The sequence below is a fragment of the Pseudophryne corroboree genome, chromosome 6 (genome assembly GCF_028390025.1).
Source record: "Pseudophryne corroboree isolate aPseCor3 chromosome 6, aPseCor3.hap2, whole genome shotgun sequence".
NCBI lineage: Eukaryota > Metazoa > Chordata > Amphibia > Anura > Myobatrachidae > Pseudophryne > Pseudophryne corroboree.
The window spans coordinates 150,392,725-150,411,958 of NC_086449.1; the positions used below are offsets into that span (position 1 = coordinate 150,392,725).

At 51.0% G+C, this 19,234-nt stretch overlaps 1 protein-coding gene across 4 annotated transcripts in view; it reads left to right on the forward strand.

The window, feature by feature from the left end:
* The first annotated feature begins 4,717 nt into the window (after positions 1-4,717).
* Positions 4,718-19,234, forward strand: part of ASTL (astacin like metalloendopeptidase) — a 75,476-nt gene continuing 60,959 nt past the window's right edge. For 3 of the 4 annotated variants that reach the window (XM_063932029.1, XM_063932030.1, XM_063932031.1), the window contains exons 1-2: positions 4,718-4,774; positions 4,881-4,980. In XM_063932029.1, the coding sequence (XP_063788099.1) occupies positions 4,938-4,980 (43 nt within the window). In that variant the 5' untranslated portion in view covers positions 4,718-4,774; positions 4,881-4,937. Of the gene's footprint in view, positions 4,775-4,880; positions 4,981-5,244; positions 5,312-19,234 lie in introns of those variants that run through there. The other variant, XM_063932032.1, reaches the window with a different exon arrangement.

The following is a 19,234-nucleotide window of genomic DNA, read 5'->3' on the forward strand; positions in this document are numbered from 1 at the left end:
AGGCACTTCAGGGTACGGTCTGTCTCCGGGTTACTGTCCAAAGGGGTTTCGCTGGCAACTGACACCGGTTGCGCAGGAACGTTTCCTGGGGGGACCAGTTGGACACATTCCCTATCTGGTCTATCCCCTCCCACTTTCCTGTCTACCCTGTACCTTAACCCTTCCCGCCAGGTCAAACTTCCTGCCCTAACCCTGTCAAGGCCGCTGCCAGAGTGGCGCCTCATGCCTTTCGGGGATGGGTCAGAGAGTTGAGCCTCCCTAAACTCCTGCCTGTGGCCCTCAATCTCTCCTAAATTGGGACACTCTACAGGGGGATCTAGGTGGGGACTACTAGGGTCAGTCTGGTAGGGGTCAGTCATGGAAAAGTCAGTGTGGTTTCTCATACTCACCGCCGGAGTTGGCAAACCACTTGGCTCAGGAGCATCATTGGGCACCCCCACAGGATCAAACGAGCTGGAACCAACATCCTCTGCATTGCTAGGGGACGTAGGCATACCAGAGGCAAAAGGCATGCGGGGTCGATGGGCCGATCTAGCCGCTGTAATCTCTTCCTCTGGGCTGGTTGATGCTGTGGTTGGCTGTGCTGGCAGTTGTCTAGCAGCTGTAGTCTTTTCCTCTGGGCTGGGCTGTGCTGGAGTAGCTGATGTCAACGGTGGTTGTGGAACTTGACTCCGGGGAATGGCGCCAGCAAACGTGGTGACGATCCCACCACCCAGGTCATTTCCTAGGACCACATCAGTTGGGAGACCATCCATGATGGCAACTTCTCGCAACTCTGGTCCAGCTCCCCAGTCCAGGTAGACTCTCGCCATGGGAACCTCTTTCTCTGTTCCATCTGCCAGGGTGACCTTGGCAGTGCGACCCTGCAATACTGCAGCAGGATCTATAAGGTGGGGGCTCACCACAGTGATTGAGGCCCCAGAGTCTCTTAGGCCTTCTCCCTGCAGGGGTCCCACGTGGACCGGCTGCAGGTGCCTCCACATGTTGTGTAGGGGCTGTTTGGCCATGCAGGTGACTCTCTCCGCAGAGTGCACCTGTCTCTCGCCACACTCCATCGGACTGACTGGAGGGGCAACAGTCTCTGTAGGCTCAGCTCCTCTCGTCAAACAAGCGAGCCGGGCTCCAGCACTCGTATTTGGGGCACGAGTCTGGGGTGCTTGGGATGCAGGACAGTTCATCCTCAGATGTCCGATTTTCCCACAGCCGTAGCACTTCTTCTCCAGTCGTGGCACCGATGATCTCTGATCAGTTGCAGGGACGCTGCAGTGCGGTTGCTGGCCAAGAGCACCCGGGTTGGAAGATGCTTGTCTTTGGGGGTGATGAGCTGAAGAGGGGGGTCCCCTTGGTGGTGCAGTCTTTTGGAGCTGGCTGCTGGCTGGGCGCTTCTGCCCCTGTGGCCGAATTGCCACATACTTGTCGGCTAATTGGGCAGCCATTTTTAAGCTGGGTGGCTCCCGATCTAGCACCCACTTCTTCACTTCTGGGGCGCACCTGCGGTAGAACTGCTCGCTTCCGAATCCTTCACCACGTACTGCCGCAGCTGGGTGGCGAACTGCTCATGGGTGCTGCTAGGATTCTTGGGCAAGTCTCTGAACTTCTTCCTGTAAGACTCTGGAGTGATGAAGAATCTCTGGAGGAGGGCCTTCGCAACTTCGTCGTAATCCCCACAGTCCTCCGTGGCCACTCCTCAATAGGCCTCCAGTGCCTCTCCATGCAGAGTGGGCACAAGGTGTCTCACCCACTCTGACTTGGGTAGATCGTGTAGTTTACAAGTCCTTTCAAAAACTTGCAAATGTCCATCAATGTCCCCATCACTGTCTGCAAACTTGGCAAACTAAATACGTCCTGATCTGTGTACAACAGCTGACAACGGCTGCCGGGGTACCACGGCCTGTGGTGCCCGCTCCGCATGCCACATCCGAATGACAAGCATGCGTTCTTGCTCCGTTGCCCTTTCCCCCAATTTCGCTAGCCGATCTGCTAGGGTATCCGGGCCGCCCCCCATGAGACGTTGGGATACTGGCCCTGCTAGGGATTGCTGGGAAACATTGCTGCTGTGAGAGAGGGCGGGGCTTGTGGGTCTCACCGGTTCCTTACGAAGGTCCACTGTTGGGCCATCCTCTGCGATGCTGACGCCGTCAGTGCTTTCCACCTCCGCCCGATGGGACTCCTCCACGCTCATGAGCGCCGCCTTCATGACGCTTCTGGACACGTTGAATGGGATATCCACACCCTTCTCCTGGCACACGATCTCCAGATCATCTTTGGACATTCCGCTGAATTCCGCCATCTTGTGCGTTCTCCTGCGCTGCAGTTACTCCTCTCCTGAGTAACTCGGCTTCTCCAATCGGGTGATGAAAAGCCGCCTGGGATGATCCCACCACTATGCCACCAATTTCTGTGACAGGACGGTCCCGTACGAAAGCACTCGCCGCTTTCGCATCCCGTCGGCTGCGCACAGAATGGAAGGTCAAGTCACACGAGGCCTGACCACATAGGGGATTCCCGCTTACCGTCAGTAACCGCCTGTTACTGACTCCACCCACTGCGCTGTGGGCGGGTTTATGCTGCCACCACCAAACTCCTAACCTGCCGTGGCGTTTGGAACCACGGTTCTGCTCTGTATGTGCCGACGCACTGCCTTACCACACCTGTGTGGTGTTGACGAATCCCCACTAGCCACTTGCTAGGCCTCTACCGGTAGCTGGCGGAAGGCGGAACTTGGAGACGTTAGGTGCTTCCCTGGACAGCCGGAGGACGGGGCTAGGTTTGGCATAACCCTGTAGGTCACAAGATGAAGCAATCTTCTTGAGGCAATGATGTTTATTTGCTCAATAATAACCTTTAAAAAGGCTCCTCCCTATTGCTAGGGGCAACAGCATACAATCAGATGTTTCAGCAGAATAAAGATGGTACAATACAATTTCCATGGGCCAACTGCCCTCCTTTTATCTTACTCCAATACACATTACCACAGGGGGTAAGCCCGCCCTGTGGTGTACAGCCAATCAATGTTTACCCATGAGCTGTGCATGCCTTGGTCACATGCACAGCTAACATTGTTCTCTATGGACAGTGGGGAGTGGTCACTCTCCTATGACTGTCCCATCCTGGAGGATCAGGATACGCCCCGGTGCCGTTCAGTCTAGGCTGGGGGAAGTTTTCCCTCCTAAAACTGACTTCCAGAAACCTGCCCGGGACCTAGCCCACTGCCTGCAGCCTGGATTTGGGCTCCAGAGCTGGGCAGCCTAGCTCCCCGGCCCAGGTTTCCAGGCCACTACGGGTGATCTCCATGGAGCTCCGGAAAACCACTCAGCTTGTTTCAAAGCTGAGCTTCTTCTCTCTCTCCCAATGCCCTTTCAAGTGTGAGGCTGGATGGGAAAGTATTCCGTTTTTGGGGAAAAGGTCTGGGAGAATCCATCAGCCTGCACAGCCATGGATTCCCCCCTCCTGGGACACACAACCAAGTAAGTGCAATTTACCTTTAAATACATTGCATTTAAAACACACTGTACATTCCCCTTTAAATATACACCGAGCCTGTGTTCTGCACAGGCTCTACATACCCAGGCACTGTATATGTTATTACATTTAAAACAATGTCTTTGTTTTTCTACATACTGTCCCCTAGTCCTGCAGCCTGGCTGCTAGGACTCTGTCTGTGCTGGAGGTATGGGGCTGGCTTCCCCCATCCTCCAGCCTGTCTGCCTGCCACTGGGGTCCAGGGAGCTGGCTCTCCCTGTCCCCCCAGTGGGGCACTCACTTTGTGGCCTCGCCGCACGGAGCGGCGCACCCCCCTGATCCGAAGCCCGGCGGCCCGGGACACTTGTCCCGGCTGCTGTGGCTCTGTCTCTGTTGCAGCGCTGAGGTGCCGGGAGCATAGCTCCCGGACCCCAGCACTCACCAACCTAATCATCCCCCCGCCGCTAGGGAGCCGGCTAGCCCGGTCCCCCATGAGCGGCGCACTCCGGTGGCCTCGCCGCGCAGGGGGCCGGCTAACCGGTCCCCTGTATGCGGCGCTGAGATCTGGTGTCCTCGCCGCAGCGTCCGGCAGGGAGCCGGGCTGCGACGCACCCCCCCTTTCCGCCCAGCAACCCGGGACGTTCGTCCCGGCTGCCGCGGCTGACCACCTCTGATGGGCTGAGGCGCCGGGAGCAGAGCTCCCGGCCCCCCAGCAGAGGCAACCACGGAGCGCGCTGCAGCGGGAGCTGAGCTCCCACTTGCAGCAGCTCACCCTTCTGCCGGGAGAGGAGCTCCCGGACTCCGGCGGCGCACACCCGATGGCTGCAGCATGAGCTGATCTCCCGGCTGCAGCAGTCCCCCTCTCCCCCGGCACGCACACTCTGCTCAGCGCGCCGGGGACTGCCCTCACTGCCGTGGTCTCCGGAGAGGTCCGGGACCACGGCACACATTTAAAATTACATTTTTTTTCCAACATTAATAAACACGGCGCCTAGCGCCCACAATATTTTAAATATGGCGCCAAGCGCCCATTGTCCCGATAATGGCGCCGGGCACTAGGGGTTAACCCCTTCAGTGCCGCGGCGGCCATTTTACACGTGGGCTGGAGCCTCTCCGGCCACAATGACCCTCTCCAGGAGGGACAGAATACTCTACTTCTGGACTTCCCTCTTAATGTATGATTGCCGGCACCTGTGTTGAACAGGTTAGTGTATAAGAAAGGTGTCTCACCACATGTGATGGCAATCATAAATGAAGAGAAAAGTTCAGAAGCAGAGCATTCTGTCCCTCCTGGAGAGGGTCATGTTGGGAGGTATGTGTGTGTATCTATACATCTTCTTAATCATAAACGAACACTTCATACAGATCTGGTTAATCTCAATAAATGTGGTGTCTGAAATCCCTCTCCTGTGCATTAGGGACAGCTGAGTCTACAAGGTGTCTGATGACCTGAAGCTGCCTCTGGTCCTTGCAGCATGAGACTGTTACTAGTGATCTGTCTCCTGGGAGCTGGAGGAGGTACATGTGAGCTCTTGGGTTAAATGTTTGTATCCAACTTATCTGGTACTGTTAGTATAACATTGTGTTTCAGTAATTGAAGACTACTTGAGACTTTGTGTCTATTAAACTCCAAATCTGCAATTTTCCATACCTCCCACCATGACCCACTTCAGGAGGGACAGAATTCTCTGCTCCTGAACTTCCCTCTTAATCTATGATTGCCATAACCTGTGCTGAAACACCTTTCTTATCCATTCACCTGTTCAACACAGGTGCTGCCAATTATTAATTTATAGAAAAGTCCAGAAGCAGAGCATTCTGTCCCTCCTGGAAAGGATCATGTTGGGAGGTATGAGTTTCTATTCAAGAGCCAGTTTGCAGACTGTCTATCTATCAAACATATGTTCATCCATTCTCTAGGCTTACTATACTCATGATTTACATACCCTGCCTCAGTTTTAGCATGCCTTAATAGCAAAACTGTGGCAGGGCATGCTGGGATGTGTAGTTCCACAGCAACTGGAGGGCTGCAGGTTGAAGATCCATGAGCTAGAGCAGGGATGGGGAATCTTCGGCCCCCTAGCTGTTGTTGAACTACACATACCAGCATGCCTTACTACAGTTTTGCTGTTTGGCCATGCTAAAGCTATTGCAGGGCATGCTAGGATGTGTAGTTCAACAACAGCTGGATGGCCGATGGTTTCCCATCTTTGAGCTAGAGCAATGGTTCACAAACTCTTCCCTTAAAGCTGAAACACACACGCCGGCTTTTGCTGGCCGGGAAAAAGACGGATGGCTTTTTCCCGTGCCGGCAGGGGCGGATTGGGAAATAAAAGCAGCCCTGGAAAAATCTGTACTAGTGGCCCCACATGGGCAGCACCAGAGGTGTAAGGTCTAGCCATGGGCCATGGCAGCAGCACCCTCCCCCCAAGACTTTCCAGATAGTGGGGATGTCCAGCATCAAGGGGGAAGTTAAAAGGAAATAAAATTAAATATTATGAGCACATTATATGATACACCTTCAGAATTTATGAAACTATATGATTCTGTAGAAATATATATTTTCTTGCTTATTACACCAACCGTATCCCAATCACTATTCACTCAATCTTATATGTCAGCCAAGCAGGCAGACAGAGCATACACTAGATCATCTGCAATCACAGGCTAAGTGGCAAAGTCATTTTCATATATGCAAATTGTTGGCATCTTATTCATTATGTCTATAAATAGGACCACATGTCCTCAAACAAAACAGACCCCACGGGTGCGTCGGCCCACCGGGGATCTTCCCTGTAAACCCTATGGCCAATCCGCCTCTGCGTGCCGGTATTGTAATTATCAGTGTGAGGGGTAGTGTCCTTTCACACTGCAGGGGCACGGCTGCTGGGTTGCAGCCGGAAATATCCACTGGAAGGTCCAGCTGCCGGGCCGGGGCCTTGCCCTCTTTGAAGGCAGAGAACAGTGTGTGTGAAGGGCAGTGGCGTGCGGTGAGGTCAGTGACTGGTGAGGCACTACAGCCATAATGTCCGCCATATCCTGCCGATGACCCCTACCGCCGCTGAGCCAATGCCCGCTACTGCCTCTGAGCTGATGCCACCGCCAATGGCTTACAAACTTGCCCACCATCAACTGACCCAGCCCTCCGCTACTAATTTGCGTCTCAGTCCGATGCCGTCAATGCCCACTGCCTGCCTGCTCATCATACTTGTGATATATTGTACATTTTTACAGAAAAAAAATAATAATGAGGGTTTGGGACTGGGAGGAGGACATGAATGCAATTTTGTTGTCCAGGGCTTCCATTAACTTAATGGAGAAGGGTCTGAATGGGTTAAAAAATGTAAAAAAAAAAATGCGTGAGGTCCCCCCTCCAAAGTATAACCAGCCTCGGGCTCTTTGAGCCATTCCTGGCTGTTTAAATACTGGGAAAAAATTGGACAGGGGTTCCCCGTATTTAGACAACCAGCATCGGGCTCTTAGTCCGGTCCTGGTTCCAAAAATACGGGGGACAAAAGATGTAGGGGTCCCCCATATTTTTAAAACCAGCACCGGGCTCCACTAGCCAGGGACATAATGCCACAGCCGGGGGACACATTTATGTAGGTCCCTGCGGCCGTGGCATTACCCCCCCCCAACTAGTCAAGTACCAGCATGCGGGGAAATAACGGGCCCACTGGCACCTGTAGTTCTACAACAACAAAAAAATACCCAAATAAAAACACAACACACACCGTGAAAGTAAAAATTTATTAAAACACACTTACACTCTCACACATACTTACCTACATCCAGGGGCGGATCCAGAAGAAAATGATAGGGGGGGCACCATGGAAGGGGCAAGTACATTTGCGTGCGGCTTCGGTGCATGTGAGGTGGCGCTTCTTATACAATGCCCACAGTTGTAGCGCTCATTATGCAATGTCCACTGTACTGGTAGTGCTCCTTATATAGACCCCATAGTAGTGGTGCCCCTTATGCAATGCCCGTATTGCCCCCAGTAGTAATGTTGCCTGTAGTAATGCCCCCAGTCATTTGGCGCCCTAGTAGCTATGCCCCCAGTGGTAATGCCCCTGCAGTTATGACCCCAGTAGTTTACCCCCCCTTTAGTTTAGCCTCCCAGTGGTAATGCCCCCAGTAGTTGCCTGCTTGTAGTTTAGCCACCAGTAGTAATGCCCCCCCTGTAGTTTGCCCCATTGTAGTTTAGCCCCTGTAGTTATGCCCCCCTTGTAGTTTAGCCCCCAGTAGTACTGCCCCCAGTAGTTTGGCCCCTGTAGTTATCCCCCAGTAGTTTGGCCCCTGTAGTTATGCCCCCAGTAGTTTGGCCCCTGTAGTTATGCCCCCAGTAGTTTGGCCCCCCTGTAGTTTAGCCCCCAAGTAGTAATGCCCCTGTAGTTAAGCCGCCAGTAGTAATGCCCTCCTGTAGTATGCCCCTTTGTAGTTGGCCCCCAGTAATAATGTCCCCCAGTAAATGCCCCCAGTAATAATGTCCCCCAGTAATAATGTCCTCCAGTAGTTTGCCCCCAGTAGTAATGCCCCCTAGGAGGTTGCCCCCAATAGATGACTCCCCAGTAGTAATGCCCCCAGTAGATGCTCCCCCAGTAATAATGCCTCCAGTAGTAATGCCCCCCCACGCAGTAGTAATGTCCCTTGTTGATGCCCCCAGTAGTAATGCCCCTTGTTGATGCCCCCCAGTAGTAATGCCCCCAGTAGATGCTCCCCCAGTAATAATGCCCCCAGTAGTAATGCCCCCCCACCCAGTAGTAATGTCCCTTGTTGATGCCCCCAGTAGTAATGCCCCTTGTTGATGCCCCCAGTAGTAATGCCCCTTGTTGATGCCCCCAGTAGTAATGCCCCTTGTTGATGCCCCCCAGTAGTAATGCCCCCAGTAGATGCTCCCCCAGTAATAATGCCCCCAGTAGTAATGCCCCCCCACCCAGTAGTAATGTCCTTTGTTGATGCCCCCAAGTATAATGCCCCCAGTAGATGCTCCCCCAGTAATAATGCCCCAGTAGTAATGCCCTCCCCCCACCCAGTGGTAATGTCCCTTGTTGATGCCCCCAGTAGTAATGCCCCCAGTAGATGCTCCCCCAGTAATAATGCCCCCAGTAGTAATGCGCCCCCAGTAGTAAAGCCCCCCCAGTAGTAATGCCCCTTTTTGATGCCCCCAGTAGTAATGTCCCCCCCGTAGTTTGCCCCCAGTAGATGCCCCCGCTGCACTGAAGAAGACAAAACACAACATACTTACCAAGCCCCGTTCCCGCTTCCAGATCTCTGCAGTCCTCCTCCTCTCTTGTCGTCCTCTCCTCAGCACTATGAGAGAGACGTCATGACTGACGTCTCTCCCATAGCGCACGCCGCACAGTGACAGCCTCCGGCTACCGCTGTGCAGGGAGACGGGCGCCCGCTGGTAACACAATCTCAGCGGGCGCCCGTCATCTCCCTGTGCGGCGCCGGGGGGACGACGACGGAGGGACGGGGGACGGACGGAGGGACGGGGAACGGAGGCCACAAACGACAGGGGGGGCACGGGCCCGAGTGCCCCCTCCCCCCCCCTGGATCCGCCACTGCCTACATCCCACGCCGGTCACGTCCACTTGTCCATGTAGAATCCAATAGGGGTTCCTGTAAAAATGAGAGAGAGAGAAATAATTGAATATTCTGCACTCATGACGCGGAAAGACGTTAGCACAGACAGGGGAGAGTGCTGCTGCTGGCTGAAGCAGGTGCCCCCAGTAGCAGTGCCCCCAGTCGCTGTGCCCCTTGTAGCTGTGAACCCTGTAGCTGTGCCCCCAGTCGTTGTGACCCCAGTTGCTGTGCCCCCTCGCTGTGCCCCCAGTAGTTGACCCCTGTAGCTGTGCCCCCTGTAGCTGTGCCCCCTGTAGCTGTGCCCCCTGTAGCTGTGCCCCTTGTAGCTGTGCCCCTTGTAGCTGTGCCCCCAGTAGTTGTGCCCCTTGTAGCTGTGCCCCTTGTAGCTGTGCCCCCAGTTGCTGTGCCCCTTGTAGCTGTGCCCCCTGTAGCTGTGCCCCCTGTCCTCAGCGCCGCTCAGACACTAGGGGTCAATTATGATCTCTAGTGTCATTCAGCGACGCCAGCTGCAGCGGGCGTCCACACAGCCCACGGCGCCTGCTGCAGCCGGGGACGGGGGGGATTGGACAGCACTGGATCCGCTGGGCCAATCAAATCTGGGGGTCTGACAAGGGCGTGCATTCATCGGGGCTGAATGTACGCCCCTGTCATTGAGGCATCAGTAAAGGTGCCGCTTCCCCATGCGTTTGCAATGGGCTTTCACAGCCCATTGCTGCGCCCTGCCTCCTGCCCGCCCCCCTCCGCTGGGACTTTAATGTTAGCAGCGGGAGGCACCTATCCCTCACACGCAGCCACAGGGGGGGGGGGGGGGGGGGGGGGAGATTATTAAAATAATAAAAAAAGATATTTATAACAGACTGTGTTATAAATATCTTCTTTTATTCTTTTAATCATTTTAATCATTATCACAGGGGAGGCACTGCCTCCCCTGCCTCCCCTGACTGCACGTCCCTGGTGAAGGGGAGTTTTCACACACAACGTTTTTTTCTTCAAGCCGTGTCTGCTGCTGCGCATGCGCACAGCATTACACACGGCTCAAAGCCGTTGTGTGTGAAAGACCCTCCCGGATGGCAAAAAGCCGGACAAAGTTTGTCCGGCTTTTTGCCATCCGGGAGAAACCGGCGCGTGTGTTACATCCCCTAGAACCTCACACGGTACATGTTTTGCAGGTAACCTAACAGGTGTATTAATTACTCACTGACACATTTTAAAAGGTCCACAGGTGGAGCTAATTATTTCACTCGCGATTCTGTGAGGAGACATGGAAAATATGCACTGTGTGGGGTCCTGAGGGCCAAGTATGAGAACCTGTGAGCTAGAGAACCTGTGTAATTCATGATGTCCCAGTTTAAATGTATAGTATGGTAAGCCTATATATACCTGATCAAACACACAAATGTCATTTATATCCCCCTGAGCAGTGGCAGACAATGCTGTACAGCATTTAAACATACAGTATGGCCTCCAATCCTCACCTTTTTTTGTATTTTTTTTATTATTGAAGCAAAAACACTACACAATTTTGTAAGACATAGGCTTGAGTCAAGCCTATAATCAGCATTGTAATTGAGCAGATCCATGCAGTGTGCCACACATCCAATCTCTTGCAGCCACACACTACATAGAACTGCTCAGTCGCAATGGTGATAATTTTTTCACAAAGTACAAGGTAAGCTTCAAATAGTTAGAATTCTCTAGCTTTCTATGCAAGGGCAGATTGCTCAATGGATAGAGTGTCTGACTGCAATGTCACAGGAATGGGTTTGAATCCTTGGGTATGGGTCATAGGGTCGACAGCCATTAGGTCGACTACTATTGGTCGACAGTGACTAGGTCGACAACCGAAATAGGTTGACATGGAAATGGTCGACATGAGGGGTTTTTAAAAACTTTTTTTGGTGTCGTTTTCAGCGTAAAGTGACGGGGAACCTCAATTAGTGCACCGTGTCCCCTCGCATGGTGAGCAAGCTCTGGGCAAGGTGCCTCACTCCACTACCGATGTGCTCGGTACAGGTTACTATTCCCAATCGTAGTCCGTGTGGATCGTAAAGTATGAAAAAGTGCAAAAAAAATTTAAAAAGTGAAAAACACATGTTGACCTAGTGACCATGTCGACTAATAGTGGTTGACCTAATGACCATATCCCAAATCCCAGGTATGTCAGCATCCTGAAATGTTATAAAGGACAGTGTGACTGAATAACAAAGAAACCTCAAGTTGAGTTCATGAATGTTGTATAGGTATAGCGATAGAAGGGGTCAGGGTAGGAGGCGTAGGGTAGAGGTGATCAGGCGATGCTGGGCTTCGAAAAAGGGGGGAAGTTGCAAGTGAAAGTAATTAAAACAGATGAATGACAAGTGCCGCCACCAGCGCTCCCTACCCTGCAGCGCTATGTGTGGCGTCTCCTTCGTACACACCTAGTTATGGCCCTGAGGGAATGTAGTGGGAGGATCACCCAGAAGGATGCGAGTTTCGTACCACTGGGTCAGACACAAAGTTGCCATTCCTGAGTTCAGCTTGTGGATCTGAAACATGACATGTTCACCAAACTATTAAATGCTATGAATACCACATCGCTCTCTTAAATGATGTTATGTAAAACAATTTCCTATGCTCAGGATAGAATACAATTACAATAAAGGGCAGCAGAAATGGAGGTAATCTTTCAAATAATTGCTGAATGATTTTAGGCTGGAATTTTCACTTTGTGGAGAAAATGGTAATGTAAGTTAGTGCAGTGGTTGTCAATCATTTTCTACTTTTGGTACCCCCTGTCAGCCCATTTGCGTTATTTGTACCCCCATTTGCAAAACAAAACATTTGTACTGAATGTACAGTAATTGCTATTAGATAAAATGTTCAGTGGATATAATAAATGTGCTATAAACAAGAATATAAAAAGATACAAGAGTAGAATGAAGTGTACTTATTTCTCATATATTACAATCCACGTGCTTTACTTTGCAAGGATATACTTTTTCATTTTGTTATCAGGGTCCTACTGTGATACATGGGGATAGAGAACCCTAGGACGCTGCTTTCCCCAGGTGTCTAATTATCAGCTGGATGTCCTAGCCCGCTCCGCCATTACAGGAAATTTGAGAAGTACCTCTGTTGAGAACCACGTCTTTATTTTACTACCCTGATGGTTTGTGGGTGTGGGTTACATACTATTTACTGGCGGGTGGGATGTTGGCTGTCAAGATCCCGACAGTGGCATCATGCCCGCCAGAATGCTGGCAGCAGGGCGAGCGCAAAGAGTCTCCTTGCTGGCTTGGTGGCTCACTGCGCTCGCCACAGGTTCTATTCTCACTCTCTGGGTGTTGTAGACACCCACGAGTGGGAATAGCCCCCGTGTGACAGGATTCTGGTGTCCGTATCCTTATCGCCAGGATCCCGACAGCCGTCAAATTGATTGCATCCCGTGGGTGCGTTCCTTTGCAAAAATAAGATTTTACTTACCGGTAAATCTATTTTTCGTAGTCCGTAGTGGATGCTGGGGACTCCGTAAGGACCATGGGGAATAGACGGGCTCCGCAGGAGACATGGGCACTTCAAGAAAGAATTTAGGTTCTGGTGTGCTCTGGCTCCTCCCTCTATGTCCCTCCTCCAGACCTCAGTTAGAGAAACTGTGCCCAGAGGAGATGGACAGTACAAGGAAAGGATTTTGGAAATCCAGGGCAAGACTCATACCAGCCACACCAATCACACCGTATAACTTGTGATAAACTTACCCAGTCAACAGTATGAACAACAACAGAGCATCAGTTCAACCCTGATGCAACAATAACATAGCCCTTATTGCAGCAATAACTATATACAAGTATTGCAGAAGAAGTCCGCACTTGGGACGGGCGCCCAGAATTCACTACGGACTACGAGAAATAGATTTACCGGTAAGTAAAATCTTATTTTCTCTAACGTCCTAGTGGATGCTGGGGACTCCGTAAGGACCATGGGGATTATACCAAAGCTCCCAAACGGGCGGGAGAGTGCGGATGACTCTGCAGCACCGAATGAGCAAACACAAGGTCCTCCTCAGCCAGGGTATCAAACTTGTAGAACTTTTCAAAAGTGTTTGAACCTGACCAAGTAGCCGCTCGGCACAGCTGTAGTGCCGAGACCCCTCGGGCAGCCGCCCAAGAAGATCCCACCTTCCTAGTAGTGATGAGCGGGTTCGATTTCTCGGAAACCGAACCCCCCCGAACTTCACCCATTTTACACGGGTCCGAGGCAGGTTCGAACCTTCCCGCCTTGCTCGGCTAACCCGAGCGCGCCCGAACGTCATCATCCCGCAGTCGGATTCTCGCGAGATTCGGATTCTATATAAGCAGCCGCGCGTCGCCGCCATTTTCACTCGTGCATTGGAGATGATAGGGAGAGGACGTGGCTGGCGTCCTCTCCGTTTATTGTTGAACTTGATTGCTTTATTGCTTAATTGTGGGGAGGACTGGGGAGCAGCTGTTAGGAGGAGTACAGTGCAGAGTTTTGCTGATAAGTGACCACCAGTTTTATCCGTTCTCTGCCTGAAAAAAGCTCTCCATACCATATCTGTGCTCAGTGTGCTGCATAATATATCTGTGCTCACACTGCTTAATTGTGGGGACTGGGGAGCAGCTGTATTATATAGCAGGAGTACAGTGCAGAGTTTTGCTGACAGTGACCACCAGTATACGTTGTCTGCCTGAAAAACGCTCCATATCTGTGCTCAGTGACCACCAGTATACTATATATAGCAGTACGGTACGGAAGGCCACTGCTGTACCTACCTCTGTGTCGTCATTCATTAAGTATACTATCCATCTACATTCTATACCTGTGGTGCATTTTAGTTTTGCAGTTTGCTGACACAGTGACCACCAGTATACTATATATAGCAGTACGGTACGGAAGGCCACTGCTGTACCTACCTCTGTGTCGTCATTAAGTATACTATCCATCTACATTCTATACCTGTGGTGCGCCTCTTTTTTTCTTTGCATCATGTGCTGTTTGGGGACAATTTTTTTGAAGTGCCATCCTGTCTTGACACTGCAGTGCCACTCTTAGATGGGCCAGGTGTTTGTGTCGGCCACTTGTGTCGCTTAGCTTAGCCATCCAGCGACCTCGGTGCAAATTGTAGGACTAAAAATAATATTGTGAGGTGTTCAGAATAGACTGGAAATGAGTGGAAATTATGGTAATTGAGGTTAATAATACTATGGGATCAAAATGACCCCCAAATTCTATGATTTAAGCTGTTTTTTAGGGTTTTTTGAAAAAAACACCCAAATCCAAAACACATCCGAATCCGACAAAAAAATTTCGGTGAGGTTTTGCCAAAACGCGTCCGAATCAAAAACACGGCCGCAGAACCGAATCCAAAACCAAAACACAAAACCCGAAAAATGTCCGGTGCACATCACTACTTCCTAGTGGAATGGGCCTTAACTGATTTTGGCAGGGGCAATCCAGCCGCAGAATGAGCCTGCTGAATCGTGTTACAGATCCAGCGAGCAATAGTTTGCTTTGAAGCTGGCGCACCAAGCTTGTTGGAAGCATACAGGATAAACAAAGAGTTTGTTTTCCTGACTCTAGTCGTTCTGGCTACATAAACCTTCAAAGCCCTGACCACATCAAGCAACTCGGAATCCTCCAAGTCAGTAGTAGCCACAGGCACCACAATAGGTTGGTTTATATGAAAAGATGAAACCACTTTTGGCAGGAATTGTGGACGGGTCCGCAACTCTGCTCTATCCGCATGGTTCAAACCAGTGGGATTTCAGGAAACTCAACACCACGTTAAGATCCCAAGGTGCCACTGGAGGCACAAAAGGGGGCTGAATATGCAGCACTCTGTCAGATTGTGTTTGGGCTGTGTCCCCGGAGGGGGCGCTAGTGGGTCAGTGGAGGTAGATGGGAGAAAACGAGGAGGCTGGATAACGTTCCTGCGCATGAGCGCAATGGTATTTTATTTGGCAGATGATATAATACAGAATGGTAGCAGAAACAATAATAACAGATGAATAAAGTCAATCACTCAGTATGATAACTGAAAGTCTATGGCAATGGATGACAGATGACTTGAGAAAATAATATCCGGTAATATATAAACAGAAGAACAAGTGTTTGTGAAATGGTTCTGGTTTGGAAACCAGTGCAGGTTTTAAAACAGGAAACTTAGGCAGCAAGGTGGAAATGGCAAACCTGAGCAGAGGCAGGAGTCTGACTTCACAGTGCAGGTGATGAGGCACTGGCAGCAGCAAGCTGTATCACAGGTGGAGGAATGAAACACACCTGGAGTCAGTCTTCAACTGCAGGCTGAAGCACACAAGGTGGTGATGAGTGTGAAGCCTTGTTTGCAGGTTGCAGGTATTGCTGGGCCTTGAAGTTCCACGGAGCTGTGCAGAGTAACCAGGAGTACAAGTTCTTAACCAGAGAACCAGGAACACAGGAGGAACAGGAACAGATCCTTTCACATGGGTCGCTGGAGTGACACAAAGTCCAGGATGCCTGCAGACTGATCCTGCAGTCTCTTATGTACCCCATGGTGCACAGGGATTGGGTGAGTGAAGGAAAGTGGGTGCGGCCAAGCACCGGATTGGCCGCAGTATACTGGCTGTTTGCAGACTGTCATGGCGGCGCCCACGCCGCGGCCTAGCGGGGATGCGGCGCGCTACACGCCCGCTGTCTCAGGAGTGTTCCCAGGCCCTTGATGATGTCCCATGGCAGGGGCATAGGTGACAGGTGACCGCAGGGAGCCAGGACGGAGTCCGCAGCGGCGGACGGATGTCAGCCTGGTAAGTCGATTCCTGACAGTACCCCCTCCTTTAGGGGTGGACACCGAACACCCACGTGGCTTGGAGGGATGAGTGCTGTGGAAGACACGGACCAACCTAGGAGCATGGACATCGGACGAATTCACCCAACTTCTCTCCTCTGGGCCATAACCGGACCAATCGACCAGGTACTGGAGACGTCCATACCGGCAACGGGAGTCCAGAATTTTGTTGATCTCGAATTCCACGCCCCGCTGAGTTCGAACCTTGGGACCTACTGGAAGAGTATTCTGAAAGCGGTTTAGGACTAGAGGTCTGAGGAGAGAAACATGAAAAGCGTTAGGTATACGAAGGGAAGATGGTAACTTCAATTTGTAGGCCACTGGGTTGATGACTCTTTCGACAGGGTAAGGACCAATGAAGCGTGGTGCAAACTTCATGGATGGGACCCTGAGACGGAGGTTACGGGTTGATAGCCAAACCTTGTCCCCAGGTTTCAAATGAGGAACCGCACGTCTCTTGCGGTCGGCAAAGAACTTGTACCGACTGGAGGCCTTTTTGAGAGAAACGTGAATTTTTCTCCAAATAGATGAAAACTGAGTCAGAGCAGTAGTGGCAGCAGGAACATCCATATGAGGGAGTTCTTGGAAATCAGGTACACGGGGATGTTGCCCATATACTGCAAAGAATGGTGTCGTTTCAGTAGCAGTATGGTATCGAAAGTTGTGGGCAAACTCGGCCCATGGGAGCAGATCGAACCAGTCATCCTGGGAAGATGAAACATATAATCTTAAAAAAGTCTCAAGTTCTTGATTAACCCTCTCTGTCTGCCCATTCGTCTGAGGATGGTATGATGACGAAAACTTCAGTTTGACCTGCATGGCAGAACAGAGGGCCCTCCAAAACCTCGCTACAAACTGTACCCCCCGGTCAGATATTATTTCTGAGGGTAAACCATGTAAGCGGAAAATCTCCCGTAGGAAGATTTGGGCAAGTTTCGGGGCAGAAGGGAGACCCTGGAGAGGAACAAAATGAGCCATCTTGGTGAATCTGTCCACTACAACCCAAATGGTATTATGTCCTTGAGAAGGAGGAAGGTCGGTGATAAAATCCATGGACAGGTGTGACCAGGGACGACTAGGGACAAACAATGGTTGTAACTGACCTGCTGGAGACTGACGAGGAGTCTTGTGCTGCACACATTTAGGACAGGATGCCACGAAATCCTGGATGTCCATTTTCATCTTTGGCCACCAATATGTCGCAGAAAGGAACTTGAAGGTCTTCAGGACACCAGGATGACCAGTGAACTTGGATTGATGGGCCCAAGATAGCAACTTGGGACGGAGTTCTGGGGAAACAAAAGTCTTACCAGGAGGAGGAGCTGGGGAGACTTGAGATGCAGCGAAAACCACGGGACTCAGGATGGAATGTGGCACTGAGTCAGATGTTCCTTCTTCAGATTCCATGGATCGGGATAACGCGTCGGCTTTCACATTCTGCGAACCTGGGCGGAAATGAAGCTTGAAATTAAAACGTGAGAAAAACATAGCCCACCTGGACTGGCGAGGGTTAAGGCACTGAGCTGCCTTTAAATATAGCAGGTTTTTATGATCCGTGTAGATGTTAAACGGATGTTTGGCCCCTTCTAGGAGATATCTCCATTCCTCGAGAGCCAGCTTGATCGCCAGTAGTTCTTGATCTCCCACGGAGTAGTTAGCTTCTGCAGGAAGAAACTTGCGAGAATAAAATCCACAAGGGTGGACTTTCCCATCGGATCCCTTCTGGGAGAGAACAGCTCCAACCCCAACTGTAGAGGCATCTACCTCCAACTCGAACGGTCTGTTGACATCTGGCTGAGACAGCACTGGAGCAGACATAAAGGCTAGCTTGATCTTCTGGAAGGCTGCCAAGGCTTCTTCTGACCAGTTGGAATGGTCTGCCCCTTTCCGAGTCAGGTTGGTAATAGGAGCGATGAGAGTGGAGAATCCTCGAATAAATTTTCTATAGTAGTTGGCGAAACCCAGGAACCGCTGGATAGACTTGAGAGAATTTGGAATGGACCAATTGGCAATAGCTTCCAATTTTGTCGGGTCCATCTGAAGATCCGATCCGGAAATTATATAACCCAGGAAGGGTATAGAGGGAACTTCAAAGGTGCATTTAGATAGTTTCCCGTAGAGCCGGTTCTCACGAAGACGTCGGAGAACTTCACAGACTTGTAGACGATGAGATGGAAGGTCTTGGGAGAAGATAAGGATATCATCTAAGTAAACAACGAGGTACTTATACAGGACATCACGAAAGATTTCGTTCACAAAGTGTTGGAACACTGCTGGAGCATTACTCAACCCAAATGGCATTACCAGGTATTCATAATGGCCATCTCGAGTGTTGAAAGCTGTCTTCCACTCGTCACCACTCCGGATTCTGATGAGATTATAGGCACCGCGGAGATCTAACTTGGTGAAGATGCGGGCTCCTTTAACTCTGTCAAATAATTCGGTAATGAGTGGTAATGGATAACTATTCTTGATGGTAATGTCATTGAGACCCCGATAGTCAATGCATGGACGCAGTCCTCCATCCTTCTTTTTAACAAAGAAGAAACCTGCACCAGCGGGTGATGATGACGGACGGATGAATCCCTTCTGAAGATTCTCTCTGATGTAATCACTCATCGCCTCAGTTTCAGGAACAGACAACGGGTAGGTGCGCCCCCTAGGTGGCTTCTTGCCAGGAAGGAGATCGATGGGACAATCCCATTCCCTATGGGGCGGCAGGATATCAGCAGCCTTTTCACAGAAGACGTCTGAGAAGTCTTGATAAGCTGCTGGGAGACTTGACTGTGTCTTTACTTCGGTAGACTTTATGGGACACACTTGGGCTAAACAGGATTGATGACAATGTGAACCCCATGAGGTAAGCTGCAACGTTGACCAGTCAAACTGTGGATTATGTAGCTGGAGCCAGGGCATGCCCAAGACAATCTCCTGGGTGGCTTGAGGGATGACCAGGAACTTAATCAGTTCAGAATGGAGAAATCCAACTCCCAGAACCACTGGGGCAGTTTGATGAGAAATGTTCCCCTTGGAGATTCGACTACCATCCACAGCAGTAATGTAAACTGGACAAGAAAGTTCACAGGTAGATAGGCAAAATTTATTTACCGCAGCTTGGGTGATAAAGTTTCCTGCAGCACCGCAGTCCACTAATGCTGACGCAGACTGGAGCCCAACTGAAGTCTCTAGCGTCACTGGAAGGATGAGGTCTTGTTGAGAAGGAGCTTGACTGAAAGATCCTAACTTGACTCCTCCCTTACAAGTCAGGATCTGGCGTTTCCCGAACGCACCGTGCAGGAGTTAATCTGATGGCCCGCAGCAGCACAGTATAGGCAGAGTCTCTCACGTATTCTTCTTGCCCGC